We start from the raw sequence: 20897 nt of genomic DNA, 5'->3' as shown, positions 1-20897 counted from the left end.
ATCTCAAGTCCTGGGATGGAGCCCCGAACCCTGCACTGGGCTCTCTGCTCAGCAGGGAGCCTGCTTCCCCCTCTCTCTGCCTGCCTCTCTGCCTACTTGTGATCTCTTTCTCTGTCAAATAAATAAAATCTTTAAGGGGCGCCTGGGTGGCTCAGTGGGTTAAGCCTCTGCCTTTGGCTTAGGTCATGATCTCAGGGGCCTGGGATTGAGCCCCACATCAGGCTCTCTGCTCAGCAGGGAGCCTTCTACCCCCCCACCCCGCCTGCCTCTCTGCCTACTTGTGATCTTTCTCTCTGTCAAATAAATAAATAAAATCTTTAAACAAACAAAAAAACCTTACTTAAAAAAAATAAATAAAATCTTTAAAAAAAATTTTTAAAAAGTTAAAAAAAAAAAGATTAGAGGGAGAGAGAGAGTGTGTGAGCAAGCAGGGAGCAGGGGAGAGGGGGAGAGAGAGAGAGAGACTCCTCAAGCAGATTCTCTGCTTTTTAAAAAAAAGTAAAACAGATAACAACAAAACCCTGTAAAATGAATTTTAATAAAATATTTTAACCAGTATATGTACATTATTTCAACATATATCAATATATAAATTACTGAGACTTAACTTTTTTGTTTTAAGTCATCAAAACCCAGTGTGTTTTTTACTTTTACACCCAATTCTTCAGTGGCACTAGCCACATTTCAGGTGCTTGATAGCCACAGGGGGCTACCAGAGCAGACAGGTGGAGGGCCTGGAACACACAATGAATCTTAGAAGGGATGGTTGGGAAATATTCTAGTCTGGCATTGAAAAGGCATGCAGAATTCTTGTTGCTTTATTTACAAGCTTTGCATACATTTTCTTAAAAAGGGTAGGGCCTGTGATCATAGGTATTTGCATTGCTGAAATCCCTGGTCATGAAGGCTTAGAGCTCGATTTAATGGTCTTTGGGGGAAAAAAAATAACGCGTAGTTTCTTACTCGGTCTGCAGCAATTCCTGACTGTGACAACAGCAATCGAGAACCTAAAATGTGAGTGATGGCTACTCCCACCATAGACGTTATTATTCTTTTTTTTTTTTTTTTTAAAGATTTTTTATTTATTTATTTGACAGAGAGAGATCACAAGCAGGCAGAGAGGCAGGCAGAGAGAGAGGAGGAAGCAGGCTCCCCGCTGAGCAGAGAGCCCAATGCGGGGCTCGATCCCAGGACCCCGAGATCATGACCTGAGCCGAAGGCAGCAGCCTAACCCACTGAGCCACCCAGGCGCCCCAGACGTTATTATTCTAAGTAGCAACAGCTCAGGGCTGTTGAGCCCAAACAGTCTCCCTCCCTTCCTTTTCTTTCATTGCCCAATGTGGTTACATTTGCCTACAGTGTTCAGTCAGCATGGGGACTGGGCAGGCTGGGGAGAAAGACTGCTAGCAAGAGAGGAAGAACTTAGAAAATGTGAATTAAATTCATCTGCAGAATTACAAAAATATCTTAATCCTTTTTAATGGAAAAAAAATGTAAATATATACTAAGAGCAGAGACAGCAGGGTCATGAACCCCATGTACCCATCACCTAAACTCCCTAATTAGTATTTACCTGCAGAAATTCTTAATGCTCAAGATCTGAGACACTTTTACTTATTAAAAGACATACTTCATCCCACAAATATTATAGAAACGTTAGTGAAAATCTAGGTTAAGGTAAAAAATAAGTCACCCACAATGCTGATATCTCACAAAACAGTCTCATTTGTAGACTGGTTTTAGGGAGCAAAGAAAAGCAGGCTGTTGAGGAGCCGGCCCGCACTGGGAGGAGGCGGCTCAGGGCTCCACCCACGCGTCTAGCCGCCTCGGAGCAGGGCACTGTTCTGTCTCAGGCACCGTGCTCGGCTCAGCACAGCTCCGGTCCTGAGAGGCTTATGGCTCCAAACAAGGTGATTCAATTTCCTGAATTACAGGCCAATGGCCTTTTAATAGTTTCATTTCCTTCGCAATGAAGTTTGGAGAACAGTTTAAGAGTCAATTTAGTAACAGGATCTTGCTTTTCTTTAAAACAAAACAAAAAACCCCAACAACAAAGAAAGAAAAGTTAAGTGAATTTTCGTGTTTTTGGAAGGTACCAGTTTTCTGGGTGAGAGAAAAAACTGTCTGGGAGACATATGCCACAGGTCGAAGGAGTCTTTGCCTAAGCTGTTCTATTTTGTTTACATAATAAAGAAACTTGAACTGAGAGGAACCAGAGAGAGAAGTTCTAAGACAACCATGAAGATTTTTCATGTGGTAAAAAAATCCCTCAGGACGATCTGCACATAGTAAGAGCTCCTATTAACTGTTCTATGAAGGGAAGTCACATTAGTCACCTGTGAGGTTTTAATCCTGGAAGATTAGAGTGTATTTATTGCCAACTGTGCAAATTCTCTCTAACAGTGATGTTTTTCTAAAGCAAGGTCAGGAGTTTGGGAGTCAGGGCCAAATTCAAATCTTGGCTTCACCCTCAGCTCTGTGACCATGGGCCTTGGTTTCCTCACCTGTCAAGTAGAAATAGGCCTCCCTCACTTAGCTGATGGGGAATTAAGAGATGATTTCAGTACACTGCCCACTCCCTAGTGTAATACATGGCATCCAGGGGCACTCAGTAATCGTCAGTGGTCATCCGGCCCTCCTCTCATTTTCACCCCTATGTTCAGTGTCTGATATACAGAGCAGGGACGCAGATGCATTCCTGATTTAGCATCTCCTTAAAGTTAATTCTGTCTCCTAATAAAACTAAAAAAAAAAAAAAAAAAAAAAAAAAAAAAGCACAAGAGACTTGACCTCCATTATTAATAAAAAAAAAAAAGACTCCCTAATTCAGTAGGAATATTAAGTAGGAGAGACAAGGCACTCATTTTATCTAAAAATATGTACCATTTATTTGAGGTATTATTTTATTTATTTATTTTAAAAGATTTATTCATTTTAGAGAGAGAGTGAGCATGAGTTGGGTGGGGGTTAAGGGCAGAGGAGAAGGAGAGAAGCAGACTCCCCACTGAGCATAGAGCCTAACCTGAGGTCGATCCCATGACCCGAAGATCATGACACGAGCTGAAATCAAGAGTTGGATGCTCAACTGACTGAGAGCCACCCAGGAACCCCCTGAGGTAATGCTTTAAGAACAATATAATGGTGGGAAAGAAGGATGCCATCACCTATCAGTAATAAGAATATGTAAATGACCAACAGCTTGGGTCTCCTGCTATCTCAGGCCTCCTCGAGGCAGCATGTGCAAACTTCCACTGCCTTCCGGCCCTCCCTCCTTCCTGTTGTGACTGACTCTGGGGAGCAGAGCCAGAGTTGTCTCCTTCCTACTAAGAGTGACAGCAGCAGGGCAAAGAGCATCCACCTGAGCACAGCTGATGACGATCAGGCTTCCAACAGGCTCACTGGGCAGCTTTAAAAGTGGACTTTGAAACCTTTCCTTCCACAGCCCATCTGTGAACTCCTTCCCAACAGCACACCCTTTGTTTTCTAAGAAGGTGGGGAGATCGTGGGTGGAAAAAGAATACCTTGGACAACAATAAAGAAAAAAGAAGATAGTCAAAGACTGGTGCTGGTAGTCAGGGAGACGGCAATGAGAACAGTGGGCAGGAATTTTTGCTTCATTAGAAGAAGCCTTCTGGAAACCTTAAGCAAAATTTCAATTTGTGAGGGCAGACAGCCAGATCTTTATTTATGGGGACAGAGATTAGGGGCGGGGGGGGAAAAAGCAGGCTGGACAGTAGTAAGACCTGGACTAGGGAGAGGGGAGGCAGATGCGGGGAACTACCATAATTGACGCAGAGGACAAACAAAAATGAATAAAATGCTCCTATTACAAGGGTCTTATGATCTAGAAGGTGAGATAAAGGAAGAGACGATTAACAATGCAGATGTTTAGGGTTCAAAGAGAAATACAGAGAAAGGTTGTAGGAAGACAGAGAAAAATTGCTTCCAATTGGTTGGGATTCAAGACTTAGAGGAGGTCTGGCCTTGTAAATATGCTAGAAGTAAGCTGGAAATCAATCCCATTTCCTTTCTTTATTCTTAAATCAGGCAGAATTTAAGTCTGTTAGAAAAGGCTGAAGTATAAGAAAAATCAGCTTTGGGGTGGTATATCAGGAGTGCTGAAGCAGAAATTAATCCATTTGGAAGGACCTGCTGGAGAGGAAATTTCATATTCGCCCTTAGCAATACACTATAGCAGGAACTGGGTCTAGAATTCTAACTGAAGGGCACTGGAATACTTAGCTTTATATTACACATTCTCTGTCAGGTAATTCCTTTCATGTTAACCCCACAGTCATCATGTTTCTGTATCTGTTACTGCACATAAAGATCTAGCTACTTCCTAATGGCGTTACAGGTTAAAATACAGTGACACTCGATTTTATTTCTTCTTCATTGACGGAAAAACAGAGGTTAGCAATTTCTCTAAATGCAAAAGAGGTGAAAGATACTTCTAGCTTAATAATATAATTGCCTTTGAATCCACAATGTCTATTACCTCTTAGGAAATTTTCCCACAATGAAGTTGCCTTATAAAAAGAAATGGCCCTAGTTAAAATGCCCCCATTTTTTTCAACCCTGTGATTAGCCGCTGTATTTTGAAACTACATTTGGTGACCTTAAAGATATCTTCAAAGAGCTTGCTGGAAAAGTGTTATTCCCAAGCAGCCCCCTCCCATGGTTGTTTAAGAGATCAGTTGGAGAAGGAAAACACACGTCTGATAATGACACTTCGTCACACTCTACTAGAAACAAAGACTTTATTTAACTAGTGAAAGAGTTAAGATGGTCTATTTATTTATAATGAGGAAAACAGAATCACAAATAAAATGAGAGGTAGCAAACTTTTGGCTATTATAGGTAAGTGGCCAATTCTAACACTTTGATAAGAAGCCTTCAAAACAGAATGAAACCACTGTAGCATAAAATATGCTGGTGCTACATGTGGTATTCAGAAGACTATAGGTTTGGGGTGCCTGGCTGGCTCCGTTGGTAGAGCATCTGACTCTTGACACCGGGGTCTGTGAGTTCAAGCCTTACCTTGGGTGTATAGATTACTTAAAAAAAAAAAGCAGCTTTATATTTGGCTCTTCCTATTGTTTACCCAGTGAGTAGGGCACTTTCCATTTAGGCTTGCTAAGATCTGGACTGTTTCTCAGAGCAGACCCTGAGCTTTGCCAGATGGGAAGAGGTTATAGAGAGAAGGCCCGGAGATGTTCTTTTGTTAATACAAATGACCAGGACCAATAATGTCAACAGTCCATGATCTTTTACTCTTCAGCCTCTCTGGAGTCTAGAGACTAAGAATAGTAGGCTCTGATTCCTTGAAGGCCGCCTCACTATCTTCCCAAAACAATTCAAACACTTACTAGGTGAAACTAACAGGTCATGATGTGTCAACCATATTTCAATTAAAAAAAAAAAAAAAAGGTGTCAACCTTATGTAGCTACAGTGGCACCAATATATACTGAATTGTGATGCATATTAAGAAATCTAAGGACAGTCTCATTCTCCTTCCTTTCAAGGTGTCCTTTTATTTGTTTGCTTGCTTTTGTTGTGGTTTATTACTGAAAGTCTCTAGAGTCTATTATTTATCCTTATTATTACAGAATTTTTATAATGGCTTTGGGAAACAGTCTTTTTAACTCACTGTGCTGGGCAATAATAACTGGGCCATTTCTACTGAAAACTTTGCAATTCTAGAAAATATAGCAGAACTCAATGATGAGGATAAAAACATAAATCATACTAGGGAGGGTGAGGGCCTTGAGACAACGAAGTCTGGATGAGACACTGTGATTGCTCTGATACCCACAACTTCAGATCAAATTCGCTATTTCTTTATATTATAAAAATTCTTTCGGGGCACCTGGCTGCTCAGTTGGAGGAGCATGCAGCTCTTGATCTCAGGGTTGTGAGTTCAAGTCCCATGTTGGGGTGTAGAGATTACTAAAAATAAATAAATATATAAACTTAAAAAAATTCTTTCTCTTCATCACAACAAACCTATAATAATGACTGATTTCCTCTTTCTTGAATGGGATTACTGTCTCAAATATTAACTTTTAATAAGTGGGTATTTGAATTTTGTTAATCAGGTATTACTTTAAAGCAAACATTTGCAAAAAAAAAAAAATTAAAGCAAACAAAACAAGACAAACAGTACACTGTAGTAAGGAGCAAAATGGCTATTTAAAAAGCTATTCTAGTATCTGCCATGGCAGGGAAGAATTTGAGGGTGGGGTGCAAAGGGATTCCCCTTGGTCATTGGAGCCAGATTCAATACTGTTATGATAGCAGGGGGGGGCAAGAAATGACATGCTATCTCAGAGTATTTGATACGAAAGAGAAAGGAAGGGATTAAAAGTGAACTTCATGGCATAAAATGAGTAATATACAGCAATGTTGAATCCAGAATCATAGTAAAACTGAAAACTGTTTTTAACATTACAAGGCAACAATTCCAAGTTGTTGGGAATTTTGCTTTCTCCAAGTTCAGCCCAGGTCCCTGGGCTAAATTACAAGTAGTCTGGCTGCCTGCCAAGCTGTGGAGCCTGAGAATAAGAGGAAGTACATAGAAGCACAGTGGCAGGGATTGAATCTGCTGACCTTGCACGTTCCCTGGGGTCCACTGGGATCTGCACTTTGGCTGTTACCTTGACAGATGGAAGAGGTGGAGGGTCCTGGAGATGTGGCCCCGTGAGTGGAAGCAAAGAGGAGGTGAGTGAGAAAGCTTAACTGAAAAAAGGTATTGTAGCACTTATGCCAAGAAGCCTCACCAACTAGTAAGAGCTAGTAACAGGTCATAATCGTACCTTTATACAACTAGACCTTGTGTCTCTTTAATTACCATTTTCCGACTTCTGCAGTAATATGTGTTCTTTGTAAAAATAAGGAAAAGCTCCACAAAAAGCACAGAAAAATATTTAATATTTAAATATTAAATCAAGTTATCAAGTTATCACACGAAGCTAGGAACGGACATTTTGATGTACTCTTTTTCTTAACATATATTTTAAAATAAAAATTTATATTCTGTGTTACAAAATATTTTATAACTTGCATTTTTTCACTCTGTGTAAGAGTTAAAAATTCCAGGGGCGCCTGGGTGGCTCAGTGGGTTAAAGCCTCTACCTTCCGCTCAGGTCATGGTCCCGGAGTCCTGGGATCAAGTCCTGTGTCGGGCTCTCTGCTCAGCAGGGAGCCTGCTTCCTCCACTCCCTCTGCCTGCCTCTCTACCTACTTGTGATCTTTGTCTGTCAAATAAATAAATAAAATCTTTATTAAAAAAAAAAAAATTCCAGACATAAGAAAAAACTTGTTGAAGCCCTTTTCTTATGCCCAAGTCCATTCTGCTCTCCAAAAAATAGAAAGGCCATTTGTGGCTGGAATGATTGGAAGATTTCATAAGTGAGTGGCCATTTGAGTAGGGCTTTTCAGGACGGTAAAAATTTTAAGAGGCATAGACAAGAAGGCACATATTTAAGGTGGAAGAAAGAGAATGAACAAATCTGTGAAGGTGCAAAGACCTGTAGGAACACAGAAATTAGGCTGCCACACAGAGTTCTGGGAAGTAAGGAAGGGATTTGATGGTTACGCTAAAGACTGTGAACAAGGAGAGGAATAACAAGAAGTAGGAAAAAAAACAAAAAAGAAAGAAAATGATAGGTAAGGGCCTTTGGAAGTTGGCAACTGGGTCATTCATCAGTGGTAACTCTGGAGAGAGAGTAACTTTCCAGTTCAGTTGGTGGAGGCAAAAACCAGATAAAAGAGGTTTGCCAAGACTGTTTCTTAGAGCGAGAAATTAGGCTATAAAAGGAAGAACAACTGAGTAGTAGCCATAGGGCTATCAGAGTCAGTATCAATAACTCCAGTTTTTTTCCAAGATGGCAAGCCAGTAAGGTTTGGTATGACAGACATCCCTGAGACAGAAGGAAAGAAGTACTGAAGTATACGAGGAGAAAAAGAAGATGAAGTACTCAGTCTTGATGGCCTTGCTTTTCTTCGTGGAGAGCAAAGAGGTAGTGAGAGACTCAGGGGAGCTCAATAAGGGAGGTGGGCAGGACAGCAGAGGAACACTGGGTATTCAGACAGGTTGGATAGGATGACTGTGTAGTGGGGCATGTTATTGGACTCACACAATCTTCTTGGGAAATCTCTGAATCCCAAGGACACCATTTCTAAGTGAGATGGTGGAGGAATCCAGGGCTGGGCACTTGACTGAAGGTCATGCAGAAGTCAAGATATTTACGAGAACAGTCAGTGATTGACGAGTGTAAGAGGTTGGCCAAGGAATGGAAGAAGGTGTCCAGTGACTTAAGAGCTGGTAGGGTGGGATGGAAGATGGTGTGATTGGAAAGGCTAGTGTATAGAATGTAGGTGCTCCGGAGGTGGGTTTTTTGGGGGGGCTGGGAAGGGGAGGGTGGTCTAAATTATAGCAATGTATTTCAGTACGTATGTTGAGGCCCTATGCAATTCAGAAACACGAAATTTGGGGGGAACCAACCAGTTGGCTAAAATAAGCACAGGGAGCCTGATTTTGATAATTTGTTCTTCTAATTTCTGAATCAAACAGAATAAAAAGCACACTGGAAAATGCATCAGCCCTAGAAATAATCTGACAGCTGAGTCTTCAACAAGAGTGGTGACTGGGGGACTGTAACTCAGGAAAGTCTGGCTTGTAGCCACCTGGCAGTCAGTTCACTGTACACAGAAAGGAATGGCTCAGGTCAATGAAGCAGCTTAAATTACTCAGAGGCATTTGGGTTACAAACTACATAGTAGGTGGGGTATGCCAGCCACAGAGAAAGGGTACCACCCACAGAAAATGTATAAAGAAACTGTGTAGAGAATATTAGAACATACGAGACCATTTCTATCAGGAAGGAGTTTACCTTTCTTTCCCAACCTCCTATAAAACGAAAACATTGTACGGCACATGTCAAAACTAGCTGCTACAAATGCTCAAATGCATAAACAAAGCTTTGAATTTTAATTATGCAACATATTGGAATGTTAATAAGCAAGAAAATGCAGTAGGTTTTTTTTAACTTATAGAATTAATCACTTGTGCACTGTAACCTCATGATGTTTGATATGAAAAGATGCAAGACTTAAAAGTTAAAAGCTGTTACCGAATCTCTTACTCTAAAATCTAGGTGTAATAAATATTTTACACTAGGAATTAAAGGGGAGGGAGCAATTGCAAAATTAACAAAAGGAGAGAAGAAAATACAATACCTCTGGATTCATTATCCCTTCTTTTTTAAAACAGCTGTAAAACATGTCCATGGAAAATACTTCACTCCAAAGATATCCATAATATTGGCCATCATATCCCCCTGCCAAATGTCCAAAAGTGGCTGGCATATTTGTGCCTTTAAAGAAAGATACGTTTCAATCAATGCGATGGCCAGTGTTAATAATCAGGTTATCAGCTGGCTAAAGTTTCCCTATGGGGAGTGCAGATGCTGGGGAGAAGAGGCAAGCAGGATCTTACCTGTAGTACTCCCTGGGTTTACCTGCCCTTTGCCAAGATGTTTACAAATGTCTCTGCGTGATGACTCAACCTCGGAGATGGTTTCGGCCCTAAGCTCTGGAATGCCTAACATCAGTTTCAGAGGCTTTGTCCACACCCACCAGATAGCTCGCGGTTTCAGAACTCAGTACTTTCTTATCCCCGACACTTGCTTCTTGCAGATAATTACTCTAATTGTAAACCTACTCTTTGTCACACCTCTTCATATCCAAAAATGTATCAGAATGGCACTTACTGTAGGTTCATAATTACCGAAAAATAACTCTTTCTTTAAAAAGCTAAAATGGGGGCACCTGGGTGGCTCAGTCATTAAGCATCTGCCTTCAGCTCAGGTCCTAGGGTCCTAGGGTCCAGCCCCCACACTGGGCTCTCCGCTCGGTGGGAAACCTGCTTCTCCCTCTCCCACTCCCCCTGCTTGTGTTCTCTCTTTCTCTGTGCTTCTCTCTGTCAAATAAATGAATAAAATCTCTAAAAAATATATGAAATTAAAAAGCTAAAATGGTTTTACCAACTCAGTCTACCTCTAGGGCTACTTTTAAAAAGGATTTTTGTCAAAGTGGCCTCAGGCACAAACTTGTTGTATGGTCTACTATAAACAGATCACAAAAGGAAGTGAGAAGCTTGAACTGACTCAGTTAACTCTTCTGACCTTCAGTGTCACCATAAATGTGATGGATACATTTAAACGACGACTTCGTTGGTGGAAAAAAGTCGCCTTACCAAACTACGTACACATGGATAACTACATGTTGGCTTAGAGTATATAACTATAAACGTGAACACACATGTGTGTACCTACCCACCCACCCACACGAATGCCAGGTTAGAAAGTGCTAGTTACACCGCTTTAACTGATCTGAGAACCAAAAACAGCGACAAGGCAGAAGTTTGCGCTTCTCTCTGAAAGGGCCCCTTCTGCCAATTTCTTAGTGAAATCGCTGGGAGGTCCTGGTACACACAGAGGGAGGAGCCAGATGGGTGGGGCCAAATGTGAAGGGTGTTCTCTGCTCTGGGGTGGAGGCCAATTGCTTAGGCCTGATTACACTAAAATGCAGCAAAGCGGGCGCCACCTGTCCTCCAAGCACGTTTGGACCGGATAAGTCATATGGACATAGTAAGCTTATCTCAAAGTCAGGGCCTGATTAGAGGAATCAGAAACAAAGGACGTGAGGTAAGCTGCCTGACAAACTCTACCTTCCCTGGCAGGGCTGGTAGGAGGATACCCTATGCCTGACAGAAAAAATGAACTCGGGTTCTGGTGTTTACATACCTGGAGTAGCTGCGACACCTAGAACCTCTGTGCAGTATTTGGCATATTCATCTGCGGCGTCCAGCGATGTGTTCGTGTGCAGAGACTGATCGACTTTGCTCAAAACAATCTGGCGCAAGGTCAGAAGACCTAGTAGCAGAAGAATGTTCCAGCATGTTTTGGGTAAGAGAGAACTATGTGTTCTAGTATCCCAAGATCAAAGATTTCAAAAGCTGATGGCTGCAGTACACACTGCAAAATGGGAGCAGGTATCTCATTTAAAAGGAGATGGATTTTGTTTTCTTGGACACAATCCCAGTATAGTTAGCTGTCTTCCCTCCCCAGGTTAGCACCCTGAGTGTACCATTATTACTAAAGGGGAGATGCGTTCTACAGAAGAGGCCAACAATTCTCCCTTGAGCAATTCTAATAATGTATTTTCCTTTTCAAAAATTGCAAGTCATACCTGTGTTGACCAGTCTGGAAGCAACAAGTTTTTCAAGCAGATCATCCATAATGGGGCTTCCATCTTTATAATGTTTTGACAGTCTTCGGAGGGAATCCATGTCCCATACCCAGTTCTCAAGCATTTGTGATGGCACCTCTACAAAGTCGGTTTCCACATTTGTTCCACTAAATCGTGCAAAATCGGTCTAGAAAGTAAACATAGGCATCTCTTTTTTAAAGCGCTAAATGAAAACTATGTATGTGATGAATCATAATTAAGACTCTCTAAAACGTGAGCACCTGGCTGGCTCAGTCGGGAGAGCATGTGACTCCTAATCTTGGCAGTTGTGAGTTCGAGCCCCACAGTAGGTACAGAAATTACTTAAATATTAAAAAAAAATAAATAAATAAAGGACTCTCTAAATCTCAAGTCAGAATCAGAGTCAACTGCCTCTTTGAATGAAGGGTTAGGATAACTTCAAATTTAAATGAAAGCAAAAGGCAGAGGCCAAGCAGCCTGAAAAATAACCACCAAGTACTCCATGTTAAATTAGTATTTCATTCTTTTGAATCATAGACAAACATGGAACAATCGTCAGGAAACATAACCGAAAACAAAAATCAGTCTGAGTTGAAACTACTAGCCTTAAGCTTTGGAAGTAAAAAGAGTAAAAAAAATTTTTTCCATTAAAAATGAGTAGATTTAAGACAATTTCTCCCTACTTCTCTTTTCTGTTTGCTTCCCTTTGTTTATTCAGTACATGCCTTTCTGGGGCACTCATCACTCTACTATTTAACTACTCAAGTTTCAATCAAAATCAAAGAGTTAAATGACAACACTGCAGACAGGTATCCTTCGCATGTGTATTATGTTTTGTGTTCTAAATTTTAGATAAGTGATTCTAAGAAAACTGTGCAGTAGAAAGCCTAGCCAGATCTCTCAGGGTAGAAGAGGCTACCTTAACACAAGAAGCCACTTCAATGGGAGTCAGAGCCATGGATTAGCTGGCAAGTGGGGGTGAATGAAATGCAGCTATCATTTCCTGGACAAACAAAGGATGCTCAGAAGTTAAAGCATCTCTTGTAAAAATAAAGGACTTATTCTGAGGGTGTGGGCTAAGAGTTAAAAAAAGGTTTTGTTTTTTCTTTTTCTTTTTTTTTTTTTTTTGTTAAGTGAAGTTTAGCAAATTGTTGAGTCAGGAAAGTTCTTGATCTTTAGAAAGAGGGGAATTCACTAGAGCAGCTGATGTTTTCAAACCTGCACCCCATCCACAGAACTTCTATAAAATTGACACTGGCAAAGGAGATTTAGCATTAAACCAACTGGGTCATCTGTGGGATGGGGGTTGTCATTGTGTTGTCTCTCCCTGAACCTCTGTCCTGTTTTCCTCTTCAGATGTGTGATGCCACAGCCCTCCCTGACACTTCATCATCCCTGGGGCTCTGCAGGGAAGGGAAAGGAAGAAGGGCTTAAGCACCAGGAGGAGGGAGCAGATGGGACACCAAATCAGCAGCAGAGAAAGATTCTGCTTTTGGCCCAGGGCAGAAGCACAGATGTCTAGGCCATTTCACATTCTGCCTTCCCCTCTTTATGCAAAAAAATGTTTTGCTTGACTTCCTATTATGATTGCGCTGATTCTAGATATGAAGAGCTGCAAATCCTGAAGGGCCAAGGGGAATGAAATGCACTAGGCGCTGGAATTAGGCCACCTGCATTTGAGGACATCCCAGTAACAAATTCTTACAGGAAAGAGGCAAGGGTTCCAGAAAACTGAATATTTTGCCTCTTTCTGGTATATAATCTTCTAAAATAACAAACATCCTACACTTAGATAAAACAACGTGATACAATAATCATAACAGCTGACACCGATTGAGACTTCACCACTCAAGGCACTACGCTAGGCCCGTTACACGGATATCTGATTCACACTCCAAAACGACTGTATGAAGTACATACTGTGATCTCTGTTTTGAGATAAGGAAATTGAAACACACTGAGATTCACAGGAGAACTAGGATTTGAAACCAGGTGGTCTGACTCCAGAACCCACGGTTTGAACCACAACCACTACAATGCCTCTCTAACTTATAAGAAAAACGAAAACCATAAAAGGTTAAATTAGGATGTTCCGAAGTGACTCAATCCTCCTGGGCATTATCTAAAGTAGAAAAGTCTTATATCAAATTTGCCTTCATAAGAAGAGCAAAACTGAGGTTTCAGCTGTACTTCCTTAGAAATCCTACTTCCTCTCTCTACTGGATGATGCTTCAAGGATCAGACCTAAGGCTGGGTGTCAAGGTCAGCCTTTGTAACCACCTCTCCCGCACTCCGGATTCTGGCATACTAACTGCACGATTTTCTAAGGATTACAGTTTTTAGATAAGTACTCATAGAGCTAACAAAGGCAAATAAATCACACCATCAGTCACCACTTTACAATTATTTTGACAAAAATATGCATTTTCTATACTTTGCTTGGGTGAATATTTTTTGGTCAGCATTTGCATATGGGGGTGCAAACCAACCCCAAATAACAAAATGTGTGCGTGTGTTTGGAGGCGGTGGTGGTGGTATTTCAGAACCTAGAAAAACATGAACAAATGAATAACTCATGAGCTATAATTGAATAAAATAAAAATTAACGGAGTTATGTCATTCAGAGTAGAGAAGAGAGGGCTTATTCTATCCAAAGCCATCGGGCGGTGCGGGGAGAGAGCATAGCGATGAATGAACAGATCAACAATGTCTTCTAAAGAACAAAAGGAAATGTTTGCAAGGAGTAGAAGCTAAAAATAACCCTACTGCTTACTAATTTCCCGAAAGTCAGTCATGATGTTTCTCTGTGTGCCCTTTGAGCAGTATCATTTAAATATTTTTCAAATGAGGAGGACAAAGAACCTATGAAATTCAAAAGCTCAATTTCCAGCAAACAACTAAATTCTGAAAAGAAAGGAACCCACAGTCAGCCACTGTGTAAGTCTACAAAGAAACCCTGAACAGGCCTTAGGATCCACTAGCCTGCTGGGGGTCTGACACTCAAAACAGCATGACTGCTGAATGATTACTCACTGTTGACAGCCAGCAAACACCACTCCCTCATTTTAAACTGTAGGTTCCAAAGTACCCTCAAAAGTCCTTTATGTAGTTTTCCACAAGAACAATTTGAAGGTGTTGAATATATAGTAGCTTCCAGGCTATAGTAACCACTGATGGTAATATACATCCCAGATAAAGCAGAGCATTGTGAAATAAACAAAAGTAATTTGATTAACAAATCATTCTGCAGGTGATACCTCAAGAAGTTTTAGAGTATTAATGCTGCAAGAAATGTTCTGACAATAAAAGCCTAGAAAACAATGTACACTCAAATTTCTGTTTGGTTATAATTTCTTGAGAGGAAGAAAGTTGTCTAAAACAATGAGAATTTTCATCATTACCTTTTTTTAACAGACAATAGGATGCTTAAAATTTTTACAAGAGATCACTTGATGCTATAGAGATTAACTTCTCAATTTAGATAACACAACAGGAGCTAGAACAAAATTATATAAACTGGAGCTCAAAAGTCATGTGAGCTTTTGGTGTATATAAAGACCGAAGTCTTAATGGATTATTGTTCTAATGAAGTGACCGAATGCTTTTAGGGGTTGCCACGGAAGTTTTATATTCATGATTCCACATCCCAACTCAAAGAAAAAGCAGGTGCTGAATTAAGTAAGTGTACTGTGTTTAGAAAAAGAAAAGGCCCCAGGAGGATGAATTCTGGCTGTGTATGGTGACCCCCTGTTGATTTCCTAGCAGTCATTTCATAGCCTGACTTTTCTGATTTACCCCTAAATCCAGGGATGCTCAGATGTTTATGTAACAAGCATCAAAAAAAGAAAAGTGCCATTGTCTCCCAGACTCTGCCACAAATAGAGGGTTAAAGTTCATACTTTTAACTTCATATACACCTACCCATCAATGGAAGTAATAATAGTAGTAAAGAGACCCTGAAGAACACTTTGCTAACTTGCTTATTAATCTTCACAGCAGCCTCATAGTTCGGCAGATCAGTATCACCACCATAATTTAAAAGACAATCCGCAGAGGTCTTAAATGCTGCTTTTTTATTTTTATTTTTTTTAGAAAAAGAGAGAGAGAGAGAGAAAACTTGCATGTGAGAGTGCTCAGGGGAGGTGGTGGTGAAGGTAGGATAGTGGGGAGGGGCAGAAGAAAAGGGAGAGAGAATCTTAAGCAGGCTCCACGGCCAGCAGAGGGCTTGAGGCTCTGAGATCATGACCCAAGCTGACATCAAGCGTTAGTTTTGTGTACATGTGTGCTCCTATAAGGAAATAAACACACAAATACATAAAATAACAAACAAGAGATCCTGAAAGAAATCACTTCTAACACTGATGATGGAATCTCAAAGAACCATGCAGGGGTGGGGATAGGGAGCAGAGGCAACAAGCTTGTTGATAAGTGTTTACTGTACTAGAAGGCTAAACCAGAAAGGTCACCCTACACAGAGGGAAACGTGGAACAAGATAAATTCATTCATTCCACATATGCTTACATGTGGTTGATTTAGAGGGAATGTCAGTCAAGAGGCTGAGGAGAAAAATGTCTGACAGGAATACATAATTGGGAGATCAAATTCCAACCACAAGACACAGTGTGGTCTCTAGTGCATGGGACTGAGAGCACAAAAGAGGTTACAAGCCATAGGGTGGTGAAGAGCAAGACCATCAGATCGTGGGTGAACCATTCAACCCTCCTAAGTCTCAGTCTTCTCTAAATGGAAATGGGAGGAATAACAACAGTTTAATAAGAGAAGTAAGTTAGTAAATCTACTTCAGGAAATACTGAACTAATGAATGGAAGGCACTGATTTTTGAAGTGTCTGGCTCACTAAATCTTGGCTGCTATTATCCTTATGAGCCTGCCCAGTTTGCCTACCCACGTATGGTCTTGGCTGGTCTGATCATGCTTGTCCTTGGCTTCCTCCAAGGATCTATTTTTTGGTATTAACACTGAAGATCAAACAGATGCACATTCTTTTCAACTCATTTCCCACCATTCACAATATTCAAAACTGCTCATTCTGCTCTAGCTTCAGGAATCAAATTTCCAAACAGGCAATAAACATGTTAAAACAGAAAAACAAACACAAATCTGATGGTTTCTTTCTTTTTAAAAATAGATTTATTTAAGACAGAGAGCGCATGCATGATAGAGTGTACATGAATGGGAGGGGCAGGGGATGGGGGAGAGAGAATCCCAAGCAGACTTTCCGATGAGCACAGAGCCTAGGCAGGGCTTGTTGTCAAGACCCTGAGGTCATGACCTGAGCAGAAACCAAGAGTCGGAGGCTTAACTACTAAGCCACTAACCAAGCGCCCCTAAACCTGATGGTTTCTAATCACCTTCTATAGATCTTCACCCAAAACTCTGCTGAGGGTAGGCATTTGTGAATTTTTTAAACAGGAAGTGATAGTACCTTGCCTCATGGCAACCTTTTTCCTCCTCTTAAATTATGACTTGTGTGTTATATATTGATCCTCAAAGGGTTATGTATAAATATTTTTAGAAGAATACTTCAAATATGTATGCACTTAATCCTTTCCCAAGTACCTTTCATACATTATTAAATCTTGCAGGCACCCAGGGAAGTAGGTATGAGAATTGTTGTCCTCATTTATGAATGAGAAAAATGAGATGGCTCAAGAAGATGTAATAACTTGCTAAAAGTCCCATAGTCTGGCCCACAAGTACACAAATGATTTTTAATACAGTGTTTTTTTTTTAAATTAATATTTACTTATGGGATAGAGTATTTACAAGCTGCAGGAGGGGCAGAGGGTAAGAATCCCAAGCCGACTCCTTCTCAAGTGTGCAGCCCCACTGATAGGAAACTGATCCCACCACCCAGAGATCAAGACCAGAGATGAAACAAGAGTTGGACGTTGAACTGATTGAGCTACTCAGGTGTCCCTAAGGCACTGTTCTTATCCTAAACCTAGGGTGCCTTCCTGACCCCTGTACCACTAGGTTTATTTACAAGACAAGAAGCTCTCTATTAGTCTTTTGACCAAATTAACACATTATCTGGAATTACATAATGTGAAGTTTTTCTGCCTTTCCATCCTTTTCACTTGTAAGTAGTAAAGCTTTATTGTGATTCTGTGTTGCTTTAAGACTTCCTTATTTTATCTTACTATTATTATTTTTTTTTAAATTTTTTTTTGAGAGTGAGAGACAGCGCACACACATGCAGGAGTGTGGGAGGGAATCTCAAGCAGACTCTGTTGTGAGCAGAGCCCGATGCGGGGTTTGATCTCACAACCATGAGATTGCTATCTGAGCTGAAACCAAGAGTTGGATGCTTAACCAACTGTGCAACCAGGAGCACTTTAAAATAAAGATCTTTAAAATAATGATCTCTAATAGTCCACAACTCACTATTCCTAATGTGCACACCGACTCAGACATCATTATGGAAGCTTTTAAAAAGCATTACTTTTCTTTTCTAGCAAAGTTCAAAAGGCCAGTGATTACTGAGAGCTCAAACCACAGTAAAGTCAAGAAATAGGAACAGATACTAGAGATGCTACCTCTTGATTGCTATTGTCAAAATTATATGCCCCACAGTATTAACACAAGAAAATATAAGTGAAACTCATCTCCTGAATGTTGAAATAGTAGACGTATTGAACTAGTGCACCTACATGTCTGAAAACTGGATGTTCCAGCAGCCACATTTAAATATTGCTATGACAAGCTCCAACGAGCTCTTCTGGTCATCACACTTGCACAATGCCGAAGTGGGGAACCCAGACACTGAGCTGCTATATCTTAAAATCAATCTAGTAGATGTGTATGTCAATTTTTTTTTTAAAACTAGAGAAGAGAGAGAGGAAGGGAGGGGCAGATGGAGAGGGAGAACTTTTTTTTTGAGAGAGAGAGAATCTCAAGCAGGCTCCTCACCCAGTGTGAAGGCTGATGCAGGGCTTAATCAAACAATCCTTAGATCATCATCTGGAACAAAATCAAGAGTCAGACACTTAAACTGACTAGCCACCTAGGGACCCCTGTATGGCAAATATTTAATTCACTATGTATTTCTTGGAGAAGTTGGAAGTATTACTAAACACAGAAGCTATTAAGCTTCTTATTCACTACCACCCAGTTTAGGTCAATACAAAAGGTTGTGAAATTATTATAAAGCTGCAGAAAAGTGATTCTGTGCCTATTATTTTGAGACAAAAGTACTGATTATTGGTTCCCTATATGATAACTTAAAAGTTCTTTTTAAAATTTTCTAATTGAGGGGTGCCTGGGTGGCTCAGATGGTTAAGCATCTGCCTTCGGCTCAGGTCATGATCTCAGGGTCCTAAGATCGAGCCCCATATCAGGCTCCCTGCTCAGCAAGGAGCCTGCTTTTCCCTTCTCCCTCTGCTGCTCCCCCTGTTTGTGTTCTCTCACTTTCTCTGTCAAATAAATAAGTAAAATCTTAAAAAAAAAAAAATAAAAAATTTTAATTGAGCTGTAGTGGACATACAATATTATATTGGTTTCAGGTGTACAACATAGTAATTCAATGTTTATATCTTTAAAAGTTCTTAAAACATTACAGTACATTTGAAAGAATAGACAAAAAATATTTTTCACAGATAATCTCAGGAGGCGATGACCAATCAAGAGATTGTACCACATACTATTTAACTACATGACACATTTGGTGCTCACGGAGGAAGTTAGGCAAACTGTAAGAATTGAATATAGCCCCCTGTTTCAAGACAGAGACACAATATACAAACACTATCATCTCCATATATACTGTCACCAGCATATCAGTATATATACTGATTAATGTATATATTATTTTTCATAGAGTTTGTGTATTTCAGTCATGAGTCAAAGAGCTCTAAAAGGGCATAACACCAGGAACATTATTTTCCAGCACTAAAAGTGGCCATCTCAAAGGATCAAAAATAACATAAAAGATCATGAGAAGAACAGAGTGGTAGAGAAATACATTATAAGCACATGGTAAGCATACGATACTCAGGTTCAAAGAGGACTGTTCTGAAAACAAGAACACACAGGATGAGCACTGAAAACCCTACCCAAGAATCACTATTATCTTAATAAGTGTGATCAAGACACCAAGTTACCTTCTTGTGAAATCATTAGCTGATCATCCATATACAAATATGGAGGAAACTGCTCTAACCTGGGAGTTTTTAATTTGGAATTCATTATGGTCTGGGCTTTAAGGAATCTGTGAGCCCTCTGGAGCCCCGTGTAAAACGCTGAGTATATGAGATGTATGTACATTTTCCTAGAAGAGGTATCCACAGCCTAAATCAGATTTTCAGACAATCCTCATATCCAAAAAAGATCTACTATTCTAAAAACATGCAATAGTTTATGTGTGTACAAATATATAACTGGATCTTGGATAATCTAAATAATATTCTAAAAGTCTGAAATTTATTTATTTATTTATTTTTAAAAGATTTTATTTATTCATTTAACAGAGAGGGGGAACAGAGCAGCAGGCAGAGTTGGGGAAGCAGGAGGCTCTTTGCTGAACCAGGAGCCAGATGTGGGACTTGATCCCAGGATCTTGGGATCACGACCTGGGCTGAAGGCAGCCGCTTAACGAAATGAGTCACCCAGGCATCCCGAAAAGTCTGAAATTTAGAAAGGTATTTGACTTTTCTAAATTACTCATAAAAATATTTTAGAAAGATGGAAACTAGACTTACCCTAATTACGGGAAGCAGACATAGAATGGACGCAGATTAAAAATAAATATTTCAGGAACCCTATAGCTGTGAAAGTACTCTAAAACTGTGTAAGAAAGAAAATTTAGGTTGTTCTGGAAGATTTCTTTTCCTTGGATTAAACACAGGACAAAAATGGCTATATGTTTAAAAAAACATGGAAACTCTAGAATGTAAAGATAAAAGGTTTGAAAGAACTAAACAGTTTTTTAACAATAGTGATTGTAGTATTTTGGAACTGAGTGGGTACATTTTTGGTTATTACAACGATTAGGGGCTATTCTGGAGGCCAGGGACACGAGATGTTTAGGAATGAACTGCACATGTCAGGACAAAAAAAATTGTCCCATATGCTGCATGCCATTCGTATGTCCTACTGGACAGTCACCTAAGTAAAAAGTCTATAATTAAGTGAGCCTGGGTTTTAACTAACTCCACTGCACGTATTTTTGTAAAGTATTTTGTACCCACTTTTAATTTCCAAGACTCTTTTTTTTTTTTACAGTTTTATTTATTTATTAGAGAGAGAGAGAGAGACAGACATCATAAGTAGGTAGAGAGGCAGGCAGAGGGAGAGGGAGAAGCAGCCTCCCTACAGAGCAGGGAGCCTGATGTGGGGCTTGATCCCAGGACCCTGGGATCACAACATGAGCCTAAGGCAGACGCTTAACCGACTGAACCATCTGGGTGCCCCAATTTCCAGGACTCTTAACTATGGGGATCACCTATGTAAATCAAAGCAAGATTGCTTTTTTGCTCATAACTTTCCCAAGAAACATTCACCATTATGGAAAATCATGTCACCACTCGTGCCATCGACCAATATAGAATGTCTCTGTTCCCCCCCATTCATATGTTGAAACCTATTTCCCAATGTGATGATA

General features: G+C 40.2%; 1 protein-coding gene across 1 annotated transcript in view; it reads right to left on the bottom strand.

The window, feature by feature from the left end:
• LOC111156932 (neurolysin) overlaps window positions 1-20897 on the bottom strand; it is a 93181-nt gene that overhangs the window by 3010 nt on the left and 69274 nt on the right. Inside the window, exons 10-12 of the mRNA XM_022518086.1 lie at window positions 11255-11441; window positions 10810-10938; window positions 9242-9378 (exon numbers count right to left, since the gene is read on the bottom strand). Of these exons, the coding sequence (XP_022373794.1) occupies window positions 9242-9378; window positions 10810-10938; window positions 11255-11441 (453 nt within the window). The remainder of the gene's footprint in view (window positions 1-9241; window positions 9379-10809; window positions 10939-11254; window positions 11442-20897) is intronic.

Source organism: Enhydra lutris, unplaced genomic scaffold, assembly GCF_002288905.1.
Source record: "Enhydra lutris kenyoni isolate GAN:26980312 unplaced genomic scaffold, ASM228890v2 scaffoldscaffold50, whole genome shotgun sequence".
NCBI classification, from domain to species: Eukaryota; Metazoa; Chordata; class Mammalia; order Carnivora; family Mustelidae; genus Enhydra; species Enhydra lutris.
This window is presented reverse-complemented; position numbering and strand designations above follow the sequence as displayed.